This window comes from Salvelinus alpinus, chromosome 29, assembly GCF_045679555.1.
Source record: "Salvelinus alpinus chromosome 29, SLU_Salpinus.1, whole genome shotgun sequence".
NCBI classification, from domain to species: Eukaryota; Metazoa; Chordata; class Actinopteri; order Salmoniformes; family Salmonidae; genus Salvelinus; species Salvelinus alpinus.
The window spans coordinates 32207949-32230865 of record NC_092114.1 but is presented as its reverse complement, the minus strand read 5'-3'; the positions used below and the strand labels follow the sequence as shown (position 1 = coordinate 32230865).

Here is a 22917-nt window from a genome sequence, read left to right as displayed (position 1 = left end):
GAAAGAGACAGAGAGAGAGGGAGAGAAAGAGAGAGACAGAGAGAGAGAGAAAGAGAGAGACAGAGAGAGAGAGAGAGAGAGAGAGAGAGAGAGAGAGAGAGAGAGACAGAGATCAACAAGCATCCTTTTCTCTGTTTCAGTCTCTCCCTATTTAAGGGCTTTTTCTGAGAAAGACCTGCTTTATGTACTGTAATGGAATGAAGTGAGCTGCACTGGCCCACTTAATCACTACACCAAGCCACAGAAAGGTTCTCCAGAGATGAGAGCGATAGAGCGAGAGAGAGAAATATAGAGCGAGAGAAAGAGAGAGAGAGAAACCGACAAAGAGACAGTCCCTCCCCCTTTCCTCCTCACAGCAGTAGTGTGCTACAGTGTAAGAGCAGCAGTATAAAACTAGAAAAATAGGTTTCATTCACATTCCTTTTCAAAGGTCTCTTTAAGTCCACACTTTGAAGCCACAGAGGACGGACGAAAATACAGACAGAAAGCGATCGCTGATTAGAGGAGTTCACTTGCTTCTCAACTGCATTATTGCAGACAGTTCAGACACTGGGAAACTGCAGTAGACAATATGGAAAGATCTACGTATAAAGATAAGGCAAATGTATGCAGCTCTAACTAAGCCCTGTCTAAAACGACGGACAGTAAGGACTCAAGATGCCGTCTATTCATTTACACCCAGATCTAATGTGTCAATTGGGGTCAGAGAGAGAAACCCACACTGACTCTTCTGGCACCTGGTGTACAAGTGCATCCTCTCCTCTCCTCTCCTCTCCTCTCCTCTCCTCTCCTCTCTCTCCTCCTCTCTCTCTCTCTCTCTCCTCCTCTCTCTCTCCTCCTCTCTCTCTCCTCCTCTCTCTCTCCTCCTCTCTCTCTCCTCCTCTCTCTCTCTCCTCCTCTCTCTCTTCCTCTCTTTCTCTGCTCTACTCTCTCTCTCTCTCCTCCCTACTTTCACAGCGAATTATGGATCTCCTCTGAGAATCACCTCTCAATTAACGGCAACTTTTGTCATACGAACCCAGAGAGAGACAGTACTGCTGGGATACTGTAAACAGATATACAGAGGGTATTCTCTGTGGAAATGTCACTACCTTTCCTTTCTGAGACAACGCAGCATCGCTTGAGAAAAATCCAGAGAGACTCACGTCGAGATTTGAGGAGCAAAATCTACAAATCTACTGTGTCTGATGGGGAGAAATAGTTTGGGGGGGAAGAGGGAGGTAGTGAGGGAGAGGCAGATCTATGAGTGAGGGAGGGAGAAAAGGGGGGAGTGACAAGATGATAGTGACTGCAGGGCGGAGGAGAGAAGAGACAGATTTATCACCAGAGCAGAAAGATAGAGAGAAAGATGGATTGGTTAAACTGCAGATATTATTACAGCGAATGATTCACCTCAAGTGGTGATTACTGGAGTACGATCTGTCTCCCTCCCTCGCTTCTGCAACCTGGCTTTTCCCACAGAGCCGGAGAGATGACAAGGGGGAGGGAGAGAAAGGGAGCGAGAGCTAGGAGAGATAATATTCATCTGTTTCCACCTAGGCCTGTCAGTAGAAATGCCATCTTTCCGATTTCCCATTGTTACAGCGACAATAATGTCACTGAGCAGAGCAGAGCCCTGGTCTAGTCTAGTCTGGTCTGCTGGGTAGAGGAGCAGGAAGCGGGGACTGAGGGGATCTGGTGCGACGTGTTTACCCAGTCAAGATGGAAAAACACAACAAACACTTTGCGTCATCACAGTTAAAGTGGAACCGTGGAACACAACACAGTGCTCTTACTTCCAGGACAGACAGTACCAGGAGTTAGTTAGACGACTGTTGAGGAATGAAAGATACAGCAGGAGAAGAGAAGCAGAAACATACAGTTAATGGTACAGAAGTAACAGCCTAGCAAACACTGCAACATTGTGTCAAAGTTGCGACAACGTAGTGCGGTGGTTGTGTTTTTGCTGGGAGTTGTTGGGACAGTGATGTCGACCGTCTGTCGATGCACTTTATCCATAGGAAGGTAAGGTAACCTTAATGTTTTCTCACTGTTCGCCGTTCCCCAGAAGTGATAGTTAATAAGGTTTTTGTAAAATGAATGATAGTGTTTACCTGGTGGCTGGTAGTGTGCTGACTCTGGTGAAGAACACAGAGGGTTCTATGTCAACATGCACTCCCAGGGACAGGTCCCGATAGTAGCCCTCCACCTTGCCTGCTCCCCCCGAGTACTTAAAGGTCATCACAGCTTCCAACGTCTGGAAAGAGAGAGAGGGCGAGAGAGAAAAATCTACATTTATACAAGGCTATTCTAAGAATGAGTACAATGCATTAAACCGTAACTCAATGATTCAGGTCGAAGATTGAAGCTAATGGTGGTTTACAAAAAGCTTTGGACAAATGTAGTCTGTTCAGATGGTCCAGCAGTTTCTATTGACTCCTGCATGGAACAGTGAACCTGTGTGATTGGGGTCAAAGGTGACAACCAGCTAACCACTGACTCTCTCTTCTCAACCATGAGTAGAATGACACGTATTCTGAGATCAATAACAAAAAAAGTGATGATGAAATAATGAACACACAGGAACGTGATGTGTTCTGATGATGTGTAATCAAGAGAGTGAAGTGAAAAGGAACGTGATGTGTTCTGATGATGTGTAATCAAGAGAGTGAAGTGAAAAGGAACGTGATGTGTTCTGATGATGTGTAATCAAGAGAGTGAAGTGAAAAGGAACATGATGTGTTCTGATGATGTGTAATCAAGAGAGTGAAGTGAAAAGGAACGTGATGTGTTCTGATGATGTGTAATCAAGAGAGTGAAGTGAAAAGGAACATGATGTGTTCTGATGATGTGTAATCAAGAGAGTGAAGTGAAAAGGAACGTGATGTGTTCTGATAATGTGTAATCAAGAGAGTGAAGTGAAAAGGAACGTGATGTGTTCTGATAACGTGTAATCAAGAGAGTGAAGTGAAAAGGAACGTGATGTGTTCTGATGATGTGTAATCAAGAGAGTGAAGTGAAAAGGAACGTGATGTGTTCTGATAATGTGTAATCAAGAGAGTGAAGTGAAAAGGAACGTGATGTGTTCTGATGATGTGTAATCAAGAGATTGGAGTGAAAAGGAGGATAAGCAGATAGTCTTGATGGGTCTCTCGATATTCAGACACTGTATGTGGGAAAAGGTTTGTGTACATATGTGCAAACACATGCCTTTGTTTGCATGGAAAGCTGACTGGCCCTCAACCCATGTGTGTAATCCATTGAGCTAGGCCTTGTGTGTGTGTGCGTGCGTGCGTGCGTGCGTGTGCAGTGCCTGTAAACATAGAGCAGGTACAAACAGGTTTTCATCATGTTTTTCGGTCCATCTGCCCATCCATCAATCTTTAACCCCATCCAGAGTGATCATCTCTCAGCATGGAGCCTGTGACTTTCAGCTCTACCAGCCCCGGCTGTCTCCACTGGGGCCTGACTACACACCACATTCATGGTTCAATGGATGGTTACAGAACAGCCCAACCACATGCTAAACCCCAGAGAGACTGTCTGTCATCCTCCCCCTCCTCCTCATCCACCCCCTCCCTCCAATCCTCCTCCTCCACCCAGCTACTCCTCCTCCTCCCTCCTCTACTGTGTGTGTGTGTGTGTACTGTATGTCCTTCAGCCAGAAGGACAGATGCCACTCTCTTGCTTGATAAGATCTTATCTCTCCTCTCCTCTCCCCTCCCCTTCTCTCCCCTCCCCTTCTCTCTGGCTGCACATAACCAGATTTCTCCTTAACAACGTGGATTAGTCAACATTCACAAAATGCATTTCATCACGTTTGATGAACAGGTTCTTTCATTAAGATGCAGATAGCATGCAAATATACAGCCGATGCAAAACAGACACTGTCGCTGAGACGCACCTTCGTTCCTTGTGCTGTCTAACACGCAGGGCTCACTGCGGAGAGGTCTGGTGTGTCTAACACGCAGGGCTCACTGCGGAGAGGTCTGGTGTGTCTAACACGCAGGGCTCACTGCGGAGAGGTCTGGTGTGTCTAACACGCAGGGCTCACTGCGGAGAGGTCTGGTGTGTCTAACACGCAGGGCTCACTGCGGAGAGGTCTGGTGTGTCTAACACGCAGGGCTCACTGCGGAGAGGTCTGGTGTGTCTAACACGCAGGGCTCACTGCGGAGAGGTCTGGTGTGTCTAACACGCAGGGCTCACTGCGGAGAGGTCTGGTGTGTCTAACACGCAGGGCTCACTGCGGAGAGGTCTGGTGTGTCTAACACGCAGGGCTCACTGCGGAGAGGTCTGGTGTGTCTAACACGCAGGGCTCACTGCGGAGAGGTCTGGTGTGTCTAACACGCAGGGCTCACTGCGGAGAGGTCTGGTGTGTCTAACACGCAGGGCTCACTGCGGAGAGGTCTGGTGTGTCTAACACGCAGGGCTCACTGCGGAGAGGTCTGGTGTGTCTAACACGCAGGGCTCACTGCGGAGAGGTCTGGTGTGTCTAACACGCAGGGCTCACTGCGGAGAGGTCTGGTGTGTCTAACACGCAGGGCTCACTGCGGAGAGGTCTGGTGTGTCTAACACGCAGGGCTCACTGCGGAGAGGTCTGGTGTGTCTAACACGCAGGGCTCACTGCGGAGAGGTCTGGTGTGTCTAACACGCAGGGCTCACTGCGGAGAGGTCTGGTGTGTCTAACACGCAGGGCTCACTGCGGAGAGGTCTGGTGTGTCTAACACGCAGGGCTCACTGCGGAGAGGTCTGGTGTGTCTAACACGCAGGGCTCACTGCGGAGAGGTCTGGTGTGTCTAACACGCAGGGCTCACTGCGGAGAGGTCTGGTGTGTCTAACACGCAGGGCTCACTGCGGAGAGGTCTGGTGTGTCTAACACGCAGGGCTCACTGCGGAGAGGTCTGGTGTGTCTAGCAGGGCTCACTGCGGAGAGGTCTGGTGTGTCTAACACGCAGGGCTCACTGCGGAGAGGTCTGGTGTGTCTAACACGCAGGGCTCACTGCGGAGAGGTCTGGTGTGTCTAACACGCAGGGCTCACTGCGGAGAGGTCTGGTGTGTCTAACACGCAGGGCTCACTGCGGAGAGGTCTGGTGTGTCTAACACGCAGGGCTCACTGCGGAGAGGTCTGGTGTGTCTAACACGCAGGGCTCACTGCGGAGAGGTCTGGTGTGTCTAACACGCAGGGCTCACTGCGGAGAGGTCTGGTGTGTCTAACACGCAGGGCTCACTGCGGAGAGGTCTGGTGTGTCTAACACGCAGGGCTCACTGCGGAGAGGTCTGGTGTGTCTAACACGCAGGGCTCACTGCGGAGAGGTCTGGTGTGTCTAACACGCAGGGCTCACTGCGGAGAGGTCTGGTGTGTCTAACACGCAGGGCTCACTGCGGAGAGGTCTGGTGTGTCTAACACGCAGGGCTCACTGCGGAGAGGTCTGGTGTGTCTAACACGCAGGGCTCACTGCGGAGAGGTCTGGTGTGTCTAACACGCAGGGCTCACTGCGGAGAGGTCTGGTGTGTCTAACACGCAGGGCTCACTGCGGAGAGGTCTGGTGTGTCTAACACGCAGGGCTCACTGCGGAGAGGTCTGGTGTGTCTAACACGCAGGGCTCACTGCGGAGAGGTCTGGTGTGTCTAACACGCAGGGCTCACTGCGGAGAGGTCTGGTGTGTCTAACACGCAGGGCTCACTGCGGAGAGGTCTGGTGTGTCTAACACGCAGGGCTCACTGCGGAGAGGTCTGGTGTGAGTGTCTGGGAAAGACAGAGGTTGTCATATAACTATGTAAATGAGGTTGTATTACAAGAGGGAAGTTGCAGGGTGGAGATGAAACTAAGTACAGTCCTGGTCAGAACCCTGGCAGAGACGGACAGACACACAGACCAAGTCATGGCCGAGACAGACAGACACAGACCTAGTCATGGCAGACACAGACAGACACAGACCTAGTCAGGGCAGACACAGACAGACACAGACCTAGTCAGGGCAGACACAGACAGACACAGACCTAGTCAGGGCAGACACAGACAGACACAGACCTAGTCAGGGCAGACACAGACAGACACAGACCTAGTCATGGCAGACACAGACAGACACAGACCTAGTCAGGGCAGACACAGACAGACACAGACCTAGTCATGGCAGACACAGACAGACACAGACCTAGTCAGGGCAGACACAGACAGACACAGACCTAGTCAGGGCAGACACAGACAGACACAGACCTAGTCAGGGCAGACACGGACAGACACAGACCTAGTCAGGGCAGACAGACAGACACAGACCTAGTCAGGGCAGACACAGACAGACACAGACCTAGTCAGGGCAGACACAGACAGACACAGACCTAGTCAGGGCAGACACAGACAGACACAGACCTAGTCAGGGCAGACACAGACAGACCTAGTCAGGGCAGACACAGACAGACACAGACCTAGTCAGGGCAGACACAGACAGACCTAGTCAGGGCAGACACGGACAGACACAGACCTAGTCATGGTAGAGACAGAGACCTAGTCAGGGCAGACACAGACCTAGTCATGGTAGAGACAGAGACCTAGTCATGGTAGAGACACAGACCTAGTCATGGTAGAGACACAGACCTAGTCATGGTAGAGACAGAGACCTAGTCAGGGCAGACACAGACCTAGTCATGGTAGAGACAGAGACCTAGTCATGGTAGAGACACAGACCTAGTCATGGTAGAGACACAGACCTAGTCATGGTAGAGACAGAGACCTAGTCAGGGCAGACACAGACCTAGTCATGGTAGAGACACAGACCTAGTCATGGTAGAGACACAGACCTAGTCATGGTAGAGACACAGACCTAGTCATGGTAGAGACAGAGACCTAGTCATGGTAGAGACAGAGACCTAGTCATGGTAGAGACACAGACCTAGTCATGGTAGAGACACAGACCTAGTCATGGTAGAGACACAGACCTAGTCATGGTAGAGACACAGACCTAGTCATGGTAGAGACACAGACCTAGTCATGGTAGAGACACAGACCTAGTCATGGTAGAGACACAGACCTAGTCATGGTAGAGACAGACACACAAATATACACTACCGTTCAAAAGTTTGGGGTCACTTAGAAATGTCCTTGTTTTCCATGAAAACACATGAAATGAGTTGCAAAATGAATAGGAAATATAGTCAAGACGTTGACAAGGTTTTAAATAATGATTTTTAATTGAAATAATAATTGTGTCCTTCAAACTTTGCTTTCGTCAAAGAATCCTCCATTTGCAGCAATTACAGCCTTTGGCATTCTGTTGTCAATTTGTTGAGGTAATGTGAAGAGATTTCACCCTATGCTTCCTGAAGCACCTCCTACAAGTTGGATTGGCTTGATGGGCTGCTTCCACAACAGCTCAATAGGGTTGAGATCCGGTGACTGTGCTGGCCACTCCATTATAGACAGAATACCAGCTGACTGCTTCTTCCCTAAATAGTTATTGCATAGTTTGGAGCTGTGCTTTGGGTCATTGTCCAGTTGTTGGGGGAAATTGGCTCCAATTAAGTGCCCTGTCCACAGGGTGTGGCACGGCGTTGCAAAATGGAGTGATAGCCTTCCTTCCTCAAGATCCCATTTACCCTGTACAAATCTCCCACTTTACCACCACCAAAGCACCCCCAGCCCATCACATTGCCTCCACCATGCTTGACAGATGGCGTCAAACACTCCTCCAGCATATTTTCATTTTTTCTGCGTCTCATGAATGTTCTTCTTTGTGATCCGAACACCTCAAACTTAGATTTGTCTGTCCATAACACTTTTTTCTAATCTTCCTCTGTCCAGTGTCTGTGTTCTTTTGCCCATCTTAATCTTTTCTTTTTATTGGCCAGTCTGAGATATGGATTTTTCTTTGCAACTCTGCCTAGAAGGCCAGCATCCCAGAGTCGCCTCTTCACCGTTGACGTTGAGACTGGTGTTTTGCAGGTACTATTTAATGAAGCTGCCAGTTGAGGACTTGTGAAGCATCTGTTTCTCAAACTAAACACTCTAATGTACTTGTCCTCTTGCTCAGTTCTGTACCGGGGCCTCCTGCTCCTCTTTCTATTCTGGTTAAAGCCATTTTGCGCTTTTCTGTGAAGGGAGTAGTACACAGTGTTGGACGAGATCTTCCGTTTCTTGGCAATTTCTTGCATGGAATAGCCTTAATTTCTCAGAACAAGAATAGACTGACGAGTTTCAGAAGAAAGTTCTTTGTTTCTGGTCATTTTGAGCCTGTAATCGAACCCACAAATGCTGAAGCTCCAGATGCTCAACTAGTCTAAAGAAGGACAGTTTTATTGCTTCTTTAATCAGAACAACAGTTTTCAGCTGTGCTAACATAATTGCAAAAGGGTTTTCTAATGATCAATTAGCCTTTTAAAATGATAAACTCGGATTAGCTAACACAACGTGCCATTGAAACACAGGAGTGATGGTTGCTGATAATGGGCCTCTGTATGCATATATTCCATAAAGAAATCTGCCGTTTCCAGCTACAATAGTCATTTACAACATTAACAATGTCTACTCTGTATTTCTGATCAATTTGATGTTATTTTAATGGACAAAACAAATTGTTTTTCTTTCAAAAACAAGGACATTTCTAAGTGACCCCGAACTTTTGAACGGTAGTGTACATATGAGATGAGTAATGCAAGACATGTAAACCTTATTAAAGTGGCATTATTAAATTGACTAGTGATCCATTTATTAAAGTGGCCAATGATTTCAAGTCTATATGTAGGCAGAAGCCTCTCTGTGTTAGTGATGGCTGTTTAACAGTCTGATGGCCTTGAGATAGAAGCTGTTTCAGTCTCTCGGTCCCAACTTTGTTGCACCTGTACTGACCTCGCCTTCTGGATGGTAGCGGGGTGAACAGGCAGTGGCTCGGGTGGTTGTTGTCCTTTTTGACCTTCCTGTGACATCGGGTGCTGTAGGTGTCCTGGAGGGCAGGTAGTTTGCCCCCGGTGATGCGTTGTGCAGACCGCACCACCCTCTGCGGTTGTGGGCGGTGCAGTTGCTGTACCAGGCGGTGATGCAGCCTGACAGGATGCTCTCAGTTGTGCATCTGTAAAGGTTTGTGAGGGTTTTAGGTGACATGTCACATTTCTTCAGCCTCCTGAGGTTGAAGATGGAGCTGTTGCACCTTCTTCACCACACTGTCTGTGTGGGTGGACCATTTCAGTTTGTCCGTGATGTGTGTTTCCACCTTCTCCACTGCTGTCCCTCTGCTGTTTCCTGAAGTCCACGGCCATCTCCTTTGTTTTGTTGACGTTGAATGAGAGGTTGTTTTGCTGACACCACACTCCGAGTGCCCATACCTCCTCCCTGTAGGTTGTCTCATCGCTGTTGGTAATCAAGCCTACTACTAGATCACCACACTGATCCAGCCCCCCCCCCCCCCCCAACTTAACTGTAAAGGGGAGGGCACAAAGTGCTACATCCCTGCAATGCCTTTTGTCTTTGCATAATTTAAAATATCACTTTTCTTCATGGAGCAGATCGGCTTATAGAACGGCCTGTACTGGAAGCAGTAAAAGTCCCCTGCATTAATTAACAGTTAGGACCTTTTTGTTTGTTCGTTTTAAACCAGACTCAGCACATCTCTAAGTACTCGGAGAAGAAGCTGCTTATGTCATCAATTGGAGATGTCTTCATCTCAACTTCAGCTATGAGTGGAGATTGTTGTTTCTCTATTGTCGCTCGCTGGGAGGAGAGGAGTTATATGTAAGAAACGCTGGTCTGGACTGTCTTCTTTCCTAATGCTGCAACTGGAGCGATCTTTAACTTTCACCATCCATTTTGGCCCGCTCTCCCCTGAATGATTAAACTCCCCTGTGATAGTAAACCTGCAGACAGGAATGTCTCTCAGCCACTTCCTACAAGTCTGCTTCCCTTCCTGCATAATGATGTCCACATCAGAGTCCGACCCTAACTGACCCTTCAATGAGAGGCAGCATGCAGACTCACCGCAACAGTAAAGCGCTTAGGGACAAAAATGTCCGGACCATTTGTGAACGGGACAGTTTGGTCCTGGTCCAGATAGTTCTTCTGATTGGTTGAGGGGATTGAGGTCGAGGAGACCAGTTCAGGTTAAGTTGCTATGCAAGCTGTCTATGCTCCCATGTTTCTCCTTGACACAATTCTCGCCGACCCATTGTTACTGTTTTGAGCTATTTTCGGTCCCATTACACCAGGGCTGTTGCTGAGCAGTTTATTGTAATCCTTTATGGACTATCCACCCAATGCCTGTCTTACACCATACAGAGATTGTCCAAGGCTTCCTTGCACTTATTTGATAATTCAAAAGTCACTACAGTGCTGCTCATGGACGTGGTAGAAAACTTTCCTCTCTTGTCAGATGGTCTCCTGGTGAATCATCCTATACTCCTCATGAGTCTAACAGAGGTGTGAGAATGTCAAGCTGTCACAGGGCCACAAATAGCTGGTATGGCTGTAGAGAAGGAGTCTTTCAGAGACAGCATGCAGATGGACACACAACCAGTGAACCACAGCGACTACACTGACCTCTGATGGACATGATCCAGCATACTGTCTTACTTAGAGTTGCAAAATGACAGTAACTTTCCCCAAGTTCCCAGGGTTTCCAGAAATCCTGGTTAAAAGATAACCGGAATAAGGAAGGAATGAGCAGAGAATCCGGAATTCAACCCTCGTCTTATTGTGTCAACTCTACAGAAATGAGTAGAAACTAAAAGCAAATCTTAGGCAAGCAGCACTACTCTGCCTCATTACATCTGGCGCTATTCTCTTCCGATTATACCAGGAGAGTAGACAAGACAACTCTCTCTCCAACACCTGATCTGTAATCCATTATCGTGGGCCTGAGTCTTTGCTGTCCTATAGCTAACCCAACGGATGAACATACAGAATCCCTGAAAAGCGGATGTTAGCATTTTCTGGCGACTCCGCACAGGCTATCCTATAGCAGGAAGGAACCCTGCATGGGGCAGTCCATTGATTGGCTGCTAGCCAGCCATAGGTGTGGGAGGGACTCTCACTTAGCACTGAGGATTCTAAGGACTGACTGCTGCTTCAGAATGTGGCTCGCCTCATCTCATGTCTACTCGGCCAATGTGGACATGAGGCTGTTAAGGACTATTAGGCAGACAGGTTTCTTCTGGGCTTCTGGTTCTGCTCAGAAGTACAGTATGATGTGGCCCTGTTTCTACCTATCTGCCCTGCCTGTGACTAACCACCTGCGCCACTGACAGGGAACATCTATTTTGAAAACAAAAAAAGTCATACCACATGAATAAATATAAAAGGAAAGGCACTGAAAAAGAGATGGAGAGAAATAAAGAGGCTCAGAGTATAAAAGGTATTCAGGAAGTAATATTGGAGAAGCTAGATTCTTTCTAGGGCAAGAAGACAAATAAAAAAGAGCTATGGGAAAGGGATACAAAACATAATTACCGTCATAACAGTAGCAACCTCCTTTGCAATTTGCTCATTTCAAATTGGCCCTCACTCTCTCCTTCCTCTAGAGATAATGTAATTCTACACTAATGCCTTTTACCGAGTCCCTCTGGTGAGATTGTGTAAATCATGCAGTACAATTATAGTTGTCATTTGGAGTTATTACCGTTATCTAAACACAGCGAAGACTACGACCACAATGTTTAGCCCCACTTGGGCTGTCTCAAGCACCTGCTGCTTTCTGCTGGCACGTCTCCACCCCTTATGTGTTTCTATGTTCCTCTCTGTCGTGGGAGAGAAACTTTCCAAAGAGCATCTTTGTGAGCCTAAACCCAGCAACAGCCCCATGGTTTCTCCCAGTAACAGGTGACTGAGCAGCCTAAACGATGCCGCCTGGCTGGCAGCCAGGGTCGCGTGTGGAGCACAGTGTGGTTCTGATAGGCCGTGTCACAATGCACAGGGGAATATGAAGATGTCCAGGACAGATGTGTAATTACTTCCAACAACATAAAGGCAGCGAGACATCAGCGATCTGGAGGGGACGCTGCCAAGTACTGTAGCAAGTTACAACACAACATCAGACCTGTGACAACTCTGGGAGAGTCCCTAAGCATGCGTATTGGGTAGAACAAGGATCTCCTCTTCACAGCGTTCTTCTCCTTGTTGTTAGAAGACTAACATGTAGAGTACATAACCTTGCCATAAAGAAAGCTCAGACAAGGTGCTTGTTTCTTTTCTCTCTGTGTTTTTTTTACCTGGCATTCTGCCTTATCACAACAACTGACTTGGTTTCCAGTCGATAACCACAACGTCAGTCACAAACCTGGTCTCAGAGTCTCTCTAATGGAGTGGATCCTGAGCCAGCTGACAGCCAGGAGACACCCTGGAGGAGGAGGAGTCGCTGGGTAGTGATGTGATATTCTCTCTCGGTTTCCCAGTGTCTGAACTGTCTGGAATAATGCAGTTGAGAAGCAAGTGAACTCCTCTAATCAGCGATCGCTTTCTGTCTGTATTTTCGTCCGTCCTCTGTGGCTTCAAAGTGTGGACTTAAAGAGACCTTTGAAAAGGAATGTGAATGAAACCTATTTTTCTAGTTTTATACTGCTGCTCTTACACTGTAGCACACTACTGCTGTCAGGAGGAAAGGGGGAGAGTGACTGACTGGCACCTTTATTGTTATGTTGAGTGCACTGTGAATGCGTGGCTTTGTCTGCCTGCTATCTCTCAGGGACTTTGCCGTAGAGACACATGAACGTTGAAAGGTTTGTGCTTAATGAGCACTTACTACATCAATTATCATTCAGATAACTAGTTGGATTATAGACTACAGACATTAAATCAATTTCAAGAGAACACATTTCATCAGTCGGGCTGTATCACATTATCCATTTAAAGCAGTTTCATTGAGGCACTAGTCATTGAGAAAAATAATTTTCTCTCGGTAACTCTTTATTACTAACAGGAGAGTAGCCTAGCCAATGGTAGATGGAGACATATTCCATAGCTTTACAGAGAATCTGAGCTTTACATATGCAAACTGACTGTGGCTCTGACTGGGAGAATGCATTGTGTTTTTGTCGAAATCCATCCACTCAGTTCAGGCTAGCCAGAGGTCCCTGAGCCTCAGTGTTTTCATTGTCCCACTCTATTCCTCTCACGATCGCTTCATTACAGACGGGATCTATTTTTAGCCCAGTGTGATTGAAATAGAGTCCTCAGGGAGCCTGAGGGCATAGAGGACTCAAGAAAAGACAGAAGGAGAGAGAAAACGAGGACTGAACAAAGAGAGAGACAGAGAGGGAGAGAGATGAACAGAGAGAGAGAGAGAGAGAGGGAACGAGGACTGAACAAAGAGAGAGACAGAGAGAGAGAGAGAGAGAGAGACAGAGAAAGAGAAAGAGAAAGAGAGAGAGAAAGAGAGAGAGAGAGAGAGAGAGAGAGAGAGAGAGAGAGAGAGAGAGAGAGAGAGAGAGAGAGAGAGAGAGAGAGAGAGAGAGAGAGAGAGAGAGAGAGAGAGAGAGAGAGAGAGAGAGAGAGAGAGAGAGAGAGAGAGAGAGAGAGAGAGAGAGAGAGAGAGAGAGAGAGAGAGAGAGAGAGAGAGAGAGAGAGAGAGGAACAGAGTGAGATTAACAGTGAGAGAAAGAGAGAAAGAGAGAGAGCGAGAGAGAGAGAGAGAGAGAGAGAGAGAGAGAGAGAGAGAGAGGAACAGAGTGAGATTAACAGAGTGAGATTAACAGCGAGAGCGAGAGCGAGAGATAGAGAGCAAGAGCGATAGTGAGAGATTAACAGAGGGAGCGAGAGAGAGAGAGAGAGAGAGAGAGAGAGAGAGAGAGAGAGAGAGAGAGAGAGAGAGAGAGAGAGAGAGAGAGAGAGAGAACTCTGGGTTCGGATGAGTCAGGGAGCAAGGAAAGAAGAAAATGAGGGAAGGAGGAAATAAAGGGAGAGAGTGCAAAGCCAGCATGTACGAAGACAATCCTTCCTCTTCATCCTCATCCCTGAGGTCCTTGTTGAGACCAGCAGTACAATAATGTAAACCTGGGGGCCAGGGGCCTTGTTAACACAACTACACACAGTAACCCAAGCTGGAAGACACAGGAGGGTTCCTTAATGACAAGAGAATTCATTTCACATGACGTTTTGTTACCGGACTGCGTCATACTTTGAGCATATTTTGTGTCCTTCCTCTTATTTCTCAGGTATTTCATACACAGGATCTAACCCTGCAAAGTGTGTGCGTGCATGAGTTTGTAATGCGGCAACTGGCGATGTATTTATCATTCAGAATCCCAAGAGGGTACGTTGTTCTCCCGGTCCTTCTTCTACCATAATTTCCTAACAATAGAATGGTACTAATCCTTCCACAGCTGCTGCAGTGTCAGTGAGAGAAGACCAAGGGAAATTGACACACACAGAGACAGAGAGAGAGAGACAGATAGAGAGAGACAGAGAGAGAGAGAGAGACCAAAAGAGAGAGACCGAGAGAGAGAGAGAGAGAGACCGAGAGAGAGAGAGAGACCGAGAGAGAGAGAGAGAGAGAGAGACAGAGAAGAGCACACTGTTGCTAGGGAGGGGACCACTGCAGAAGTGGGAGAAAGCAGGAATTCAAAAATATACAGTTTTAGCAGGAGGGGGCAATGCAGCCTGATTGGGATGCAATACAAACGAATACTCTGAATAGCCTTTTATATGGCTATGGGGATAGGAGGGAAAGAAACGCTTTCTATTTGCAATTTCATTTAGCATGCATTATGAACTAAAGGTAAAATTATTATTTGAGCAGATTAAGGCTGGCCACAGACATTATGAAATTGGTTGAGAACGTCCCTGCCAGACATCCAGGCAGGCAGTACACTCAATCTTTACACTTAGTCCCCTCTCTCCCTCTACACCCTCCTCACTCTAACAATAAAAAAAAGCTACATTCTTAAAGAATTGGCAAATTTGTTCTGGAAAGAGGTGCCTCCATCAGCAGTATGTGGTTGGATGGTAATGATATACACTCCTGCAGGGTTACAGTAGCAGCTCGGCTTGGCTACGCCTTACCCCCTTCCTCACCCCTCCCTAGCCCCGTTACCTGACTCAGCAAGACCATCTTCCCATTAACTGTCCCTTTTAATTTCCCCTCACTGTAGTTCCCCTCACTCTCTCTCCCTCCCTCTAGTTCCCCTCACTCTCCCTCCCTCCCTCTAGTTCCCTCACTCTCCCTCCCTCTAGTTCCCCTCACTCTCCCTCCCTCTAGGTCCCCTCACTCTCCCTCCCTCCCTCTAGTTCCCTCACTCTCCCTCCCTCTAGTTCCCTCACTCTCCCTCCCTCCCTCTAGTTCCCCTCACTCTCCCTCCCTCTAGTTCCCTCACTCTCCCTCCCTCTAGTTCCCTCACTCTCCCTCCCTCTAGTTCCTCTCACTCTCCCTCCCTCCCTCTAGTTCCCCTCACTCTCCCTCCCTCCCTCTAGTTCCCCTCACTCTCCCTCCCTCTAGTTCCCTCACTCTCCCTCCCTCTAGTTCCCCTCACTCTCCCTCCCTCTAGTTCCCTCACTCTCCCTCCCTCTAGTTCCCTCACTCTCCCTCCCTCTAGTTCCCCTCACTCTCCCTCCCTCCCTCTAGTTCCCCTCACTCTCCCTCCCTCCCTCTAGTTCCCCTCACTCTCCCTCCCTCCCTCTAGTTCCCTCACTCTCCCTCCCTCCCTCTAGTTCCCTCACTCTCCCTCCCTCCCTCTAGTTCCCTCACTCTCCCTCCCTCTAGTTCCCTCACTCTCCCTCCCTCTAGTTCCCTCACTCTCCCTCCCTCTAGTTCCCTCACTCTCCCTCCCTCTAGTTCCTCTCACTCTCCCTCCCTCTAGTTCCCTCACTCTCCCTCCCTCTAGTTCCCTCACTCTCCCTCCCTCTAGTTCCTCTCACTCTCCCTCCCTCTAGTTCCCTCACTCTCCCTCCCTCCCTCTAGTTCCCTCACTCTCCCTCCCTCCCTCTAGTTCCCTCACTCTCCCTCCCTCTAGTTCCCTCACTCTCCCTCCCTCTAGTTCCCTCACTCTCCCTCCCTCTAGTTCCCTCACTCTCCCTCCCTCTAGTTCCCTCACTCTCCCTCCCTCTAGTTCCTCTCACTCTCCCTCCCTCTAGTTCCCTCACTCTCCCTCCCTCTAGTTCCTCTCACTCTCCCTCCCTCTAGTTCCCTCACTCTCCCTCCCTCTAGTTCCCTCACTCTCCCTCCCTCTAGTTCCTCTCACTCTCCCTCCCTCTAGTTCCTCTCACTCTCCCTCCCTCTAGTTCCTCTCACTCTCCCTCCCTCGCCTGTTTTCCTGTTCTCCCGTCATCTCTCCTCCCATTCCCCACCTCTCCCCACCCCCACTTGCGCACACAAGAACATGTGCACACGCACACACACACACACACACACACACACCTGGCAGATGTGACAATATGAAATCAGGTTAGGGCCAGCTCTGCTGAACCAGCCAGCCAGAGGTAACAGAGCTGATACATTAAATCTAATCACCCTGGTGTTGTCCAGTTGGGACCTGCTGCTCTCAGATCAGTGATTAGTTAGCTCCTGACTAACACATCACACACACTGCTTCCCCCACCCTTACACGTCACTTCAACACACAGCCACTCGGATACACGGCACATTGAAGTGTACACAGACACTGAAACACACACCAAACCACAGATCCAAACCACAGACAGGGTTCCTAAACTATCCAAATCCCTTTCACAATGTTTCATTGTGGATCCAAATAAAGTATTATCAAAGTGTGTGTGTTGCTCTCTGAGTTCATATGTGAATATATATAATTTATACTAACTTTCAACAATAGCATACATTCACCATCACCACTGGGTCTGTCTGAGCTGGTCCAATCTCTCTCAAAACATCCCATTTAAATGAATGTAGATGATTACACTATAAATAAAAATAGAGTGTTTCCATGGCAATGTGGATCTCATCAATGCAGAATCTCTCACCAGGAGTGTTTTGGGCAGATTTGATCCCAGAGATACTGTGTGATGCCTGGTTTTTGTTTGCTTTGGTTCCCCCAATGCAATAGTCCATGAATCTCATGTATAACTTAAAGACAAGACGTCCAGGGCAATATTCACACTTCCACTGATGGGTTGTGCTGCAGTGGAGGATTTAGAGGCATTGTGAGTTCCTACAGAGGATAATAACATCCAGATTACATATGAAATGCCAGTCTACCTCACTAATTAGGCCGAGTCCACTAGTATGTACCAGAGCCTTTTACATTCAGACATACAGAGGGCAAGTCAAAAGTAAAGTGGGCCCAACATGGATCCTTGCAGGACCCCTTGAGGGACCCACATAGAACTTTTCCTTTTCCTGCCTGTTTAATGCCTGTGAGGCACACACACAGTGCTGTGTGGCAGGGAAGGTCAGTGTAATATCAGAAGGGGTCCTGCAGTGTGACTATAGAGGCAGAGCAGAGCGACCCAGAAAGTGCTGACGGAGCAGTGAGGGACAGACAGGTCGTCAGGGGGATGATGTATGGCCCTTATTCTCCTCCTCTGTCTCCTGGATAAGCTGTTCCAGGAGCGCACGCACACAGCTCACTGAATCATCAGGTCACTGCCAGAGGGGTGAGACTAAGGCCTCGGACACTCCACTCTATAACGGCTGATCACAGTGAGGTTACACTGGTGTCAAGGGGTGTTTGTGTGCGTTTACGTGTGAGTCCAGACGCGCAAAAAAATATATATATCTCTATATATATATACACTCTCCTTCCAACTCTCCTCATCACCATCTTTCTATGGCTGGCAGCTTGGCTCTCTCAGGAAATAAAGTGCCCACATTAACACCTAGCTCTCATCTTTACACCCCCGTAACAAGCACATCTTACAAGTTTAATTTCTACGACTTATCTATGAGTCCATCCCTACAGGGCCGGGTATCATTCACAAGACAAAACAGCACTAGAAATAGAAAGTTAGACACACTAACAAACTCACATTTTGCGCAACCTTCATAATAACGATGTGATGTTCCAATCACAGCAATAACACTGGAAAGAGAGAACAGCTTCTAATAGAGATTCATAATTACATTCACGGCTCATCAAACTCATACCTGTGGAAACAGAAGAAGGGCGAGAGAAAGAGAGCGGGAAAGAGAGAGAAGAAAAGAACAGCAGATTCCCCTGCTCAGTCTCTACAGGGAGTCGGAGTGAAAGAAGAGGAAAGGGCTAGATGATGCAGTGTTCTGTGGACCCAGGGAGACAGGCATAACAAGCTGTGTGCCTGGGAGGGAACGAGGCCTGCTCTTTCTAGTCTCTAGTCTGTGTGAGTCACACCACACACACCTTAGACTGAGACCAGAGGGTCTTGTCATCATACTGCGCCCTATAGGACACCACATCATCACATACTACCTCTGGTACATCTCCACCTCTTTCCCCACCTCTTTCTCCCCTCTCTCTCTCTCCCTCTCTTCGTACAAACAAAGTTTTATAACAGAAAACAAAAATTATGTTTCAGGTTTGTGTTTTCAGCTGTTTTAGTAGTTGTTTTTTACCCGTTGCTTGCCTCTTGAACATTTACATTTACATTTAAGTCCAGAGCGACTTACAAATTGGTGCATTCACCTTATGATATCCAGTGGAACAACCACTTTACAATAGTGCATCTAACTCTTTTAAGGGGGGGGGGGGGGGGGTTAGAAGGATTACTTTATCCTATCCTAGGTATTCCTTAAAGAGGTGGGGTTTCAGGTGTCTCCGGAAGGTGGTGATTGACTCCGCTGACCTGGCGTCGTGAGGGAGTTTGTTCCACCATTGGGGTGCCAGAGCAGCGAACAGTTTTGACTGGGCTGAGCGGGAACTGTACTTCCTCAGAGGTAGGGAGGCGAGCAGGCCAGAGGTGGATGAACGCAGTGCCCTTGTTTGGGTGTAGGGCCTGATCAGAGCCTGAAGGTACGGAGGTGCCGTTCCCCTCACAGCTCCGTAGGCAAGCACCATGGTCTTGTAGCGGATGCGAGCTTCAACTGGAAGCCAGTGGAGAGAGCGGAGGAGCGGGGTGACGTGAGAGAACTTGGGAAAGTTGAACACCAGACGGGCTGCGGCGTTCTGGATGAGTTGTAGGGGTTTAATGGCACAGGCAGGGAGCCCAGCCAACAGCGAGTTGCAGTAATCCAGACGGGAGATGACAAGTGCCTGGATTAGGACCTGCGCCGCTTCCTGCGTGAGGCAGGGTCGTACTCTGCGAATGTTGTAGAGCATGAACCTACAGGAACGGGTCACCGCCTTGATGTTAGTTGAGAACGACAGGGTGTTGTCCAGGATCACGCCAAGGTTCTTAGCACTCTGGGAGGAGGACACAATGGAGTTGTCAACCGTGATGGCGAGATCATGGAACGGGCAGTCCTTCCCCGGGAGGAAGAGCAGCTCCGTCTTGCCGAGGTTCAGCTTGAGGTGGTGATCCGTCATCCACACTGATATGTCTGCCAGACATGCAGAGATGCGATTCACCACCTGGTTATCAGAGGGGGGAAAGGAGAAGATTAATTGTGTGTCGTCTGCATAGCAATGATAGGAGAGACCATGTGAGGATATGACAGAGCCAAGTGACTTGGTGTATAGCGAGAATAGGAGAGGGCCTAGAACAGAGCCCTGGGGGACACCAGTGGTGAGAGCACGTGGTGCGGAGACAGATTCTCGCCACGCCACCTGGTAGGAGCGACCTGTCAGGTAGGACGCAATCCAAGCGTGGGCCGCGCCGGAGATGCCCAGCTCGGAGAGGGTGGAGAGGAGGATCTGATGGTTCACAGTATCAAAGGCAGCCGATAGGTCTAGAAGGATGAGAGCAGAGGAGAGAGAGTTAGCTTTAGCAGTGCGGAGCGCCTCCGTGACACAGAGAAGAGCAGTCTCAGTTGAATGACTAGTCTTGAAACCTGACTGATTTGGATCAAGAAGGTCATTCTGAGAGAGATAGCAGGAGAGCTGGCCAAGGACGGCACGTTCAAGAGTTTTGGAGAGAAAAGAAAGAAGGGATACTGGTCTGTAGTTGTTGACATCGGAGGGATCGAGTGTAGGTTTTTTCAGAAGGGGTGCAACTCTCGCTCTCTTGAAGACGGAAGGGACGTAGCCAGCGGTCAAGGATGAGTTGATGAGCGAGGTGAGGTAAGGGAGAAGGTCTCCGGAAATGGTCTGGAGAAGAGAGGAGGGGATAGGGTCAAGCGGGCAGGTTGTTGGGCGGCCGGCTGTCACAAGACGCGAGATTTCATCTGGAGAGAGAGGGGAGAAAGAGGTCAAAGCACAGGGTAGGGCAGTGTGAGCAGAACCAGCGGTGTCGTTTGACTTAGCAAACGAGGATCGGATGTCGTCGACCTTCTTTTCAAAATGGTTGACGAAGTCATCAGCAGAGAGGGAGGAGGGGGGAGGAGGGGGAGGAGGATTCAGGAGGGAGGAGAAGGTGGCAAAGAGCTTCCTAGGGTTAGAGGCAGATGCTTGGAATTTAGAGTGGTAGAAATTGGCTTTAGCAGCAGAGACAGAAGAGGAGAATGTAGAGAGGAGGGAGTGAAAGGATGCCAGGTCCGCAGGGAGGCGAGTTTTCCTCCATTTCCGCTCGGCTGCCCGGAGCCCTGTTCTGTGAGCTCGCAATGAGTCGTTGAGCCACAGAGCAGGAGGGGAGGACCGAGCCGGCCTGGAGGATAGGGGACATAGAGAGTCAAAGGATGCAGAAAGGGAGGAGAGGAGGGTTGGACAGGAACAGGACCCAGTTAGCGTTTTCTCTGAGTAGGCTTGGGCGGTGTCCAGATTGTTATACTGACCTTGTGTCATCCCGGGATATTCGGTAATACCGGCACTGAACGCAAGGTTCGCTATTTTCAATCCGAAAGTTAGCAATGTTAACAACTACATATTAAATCCCATAGCAAATGCTAACTAAATGCTAACAAACACATGCAAACATTTCATATAGTCTCTTATATACACTATTTGCAGACATCCCAGCTAATAAAGTTATACAAGTAACTAAAAATTGCTACTCAGTTTTCTGCACGCACAAAACAAATATGAGACAGCAATGCTGTTGATACAGGAGGGGATTCTCTGCTGTTACCAAGAGGAGCTTGATTGCGAGAAGCTAACCACTTAGCTACTGTAGATAACTAGCTACTACGTTAGCAAACCAAATGAACGACTGCAGAGCATTTAGCACATTTTAGACAGTTCACTTAATAGTTATAATACAACTAGCTGGCAAACATTTATTTGTGATTTCCATGCTGTAACTAGATCACCTGGTGTGTGCTGCACAACAGTGAGAGACTCACAAGGCTCTGGTAAACAAATACCATGTGACTGGGGACTACCGGTTCGCTTCATAATGAAGTATTATGTGAAAGGTGAAATGAAGAATTAAATTACACAAGTTGACTGCAGCTATTTATAAAGGTAGACTCAGCTATATGACGTAGATGCAGAAAGTAAACAGTCAATTTCCGCAACAACTAAGAGTGTTGACGCACGAAGCTCAACTGTGAAGTGAACCCGTGCACATACGCAGATACTGTGTGTGACTTTGTGAGAGCAAAGTCTTGCATCTCGCTCATCTCAATATCTGTGGTGCTGCTCGTGGCAACGTCAAAGTCTCTATAAATATTCAAATGTAGAAAAAAATCAAATTTGTCAAATAAATATTTTCAATGGTATTGACGGTATTGAAAAACCATCCCGTGGCTATTTCCAAATACCCTGATAAACGGTATACCGCCCAAACCTACCTCTGAGGTGTCTGTCCCACCAGCAGGGCTGGCGTAAAGCTGGCAGCAGTTAGATGAAAGTGAATTAAACACAGCGTTAAGGTGAACAGATTAGAGGAATACAGTTGTTGGCACATATCCAGAGGAGAGGAGGGGAGCTTCTGATGATGCCACCTGATTGCTCAATTATCGTCAACGTAATTATCCTCCTCTCTCTCTCTCTATCCATCCATCCTTCTCTCAATCCATCGCGCTTAACAGCTGGCTCATGAATTCAAAGCTTACAAACTTTCACCAAGCTTACCAATGCCAACTGGGGAAGCTGTCAAAATCATACAATCTACAGAAGTAGCGGGGTTGGACAATAGAAACAGCAACAATGAAAGTACACCCAATTCCAATGATCTCTACTGACCTGACCCTGGTTACATTATACAATATATCTGTCAGAGAGAGAAGATCAGGGGACTTGCCCATTATCTGCTAGTCAGCTATGAAAGCACTTCATTGTGAGAAATGGCCTTTCAAGAGGAACTATACAATGATTAAGTTCGGCATAGCCTCAGACTGTTCGCAAAGGTTATCAACGGTATCACATGAATAGCGATAGGGAAGAATAGAGAGAGAGATATAATTGGATTTTTAGAAATAACACCAGCGGCTGCTGTAACCCAGTATAAGGTGATTTAGAACATTGTGTGAAGTCTGGTATGCACATGCTCATTAAAATGTATGCTTTATTTGCCATGAAAGGTTGCACCTCCCCTTTCCACCCCTCAGTCGGAGGGCGTATGTGCGTGTGTGTGTGCACGTTTTTGTATTTTCCTCGGACAAACTCACAGGGAGATGGTGAGATGTACTCTATGTCTGTGAATATATCCACAAAGGACAACAGACTGAGCACATTTGTATCTTATGATTACCTCGTCCACTTCTCTCTGGATGGTCAACGGAGAGATATAAACACAAACATCATCATCAACGGATGGGGGGTAGAGGGGAGCAAAGAAACTTTGCATGAGATGTATGAGAGTTGATCCACAGGAGAGCAGCAGCAGAATCCCACACCTCCCTGAGCCCACTGTCAATGACGCCACACTTCAAAAGAGGTGCTGATGACTCAGCACTGCACTGGGCCTCAGTGTATGCGTGTGCGTGTGTTCGTGCGTGTCTGCGCATGCCTTTGCAAGTCCCACTGTAGACGTCAACTAAAAACACAAACAGGTACAATAAGCTAGCCCTACTTGTTCAAACACCTTATGAAAATAATGAGAATGTCAGTTCTTCAAGA

General features: G+C 48.1%; 1 protein-coding gene across 5 annotated transcripts in view; it reads right to left on the bottom strand.

Moving 5' to 3' along the window:
- Positions 1 to 22917, bottom strand: part of LOC139558492 (trafficking protein particle complex subunit 9-like) — a 296688-nt gene that overhangs the window by 134966 nt on the left and 138805 nt on the right. For all 5 annotated transcript variants that reach the window (XM_071373648.1, XM_071373653.1, XM_071373652.1 and 2 more), the window contains one exon: positions 2094 to 2236. In XM_071373648.1, the coding sequence (XP_071229749.1) occupies positions 2094 to 2236 (143 nt within the window). The remainder of the gene's footprint in view (positions 1 to 2093; positions 2237 to 22917) is intronic.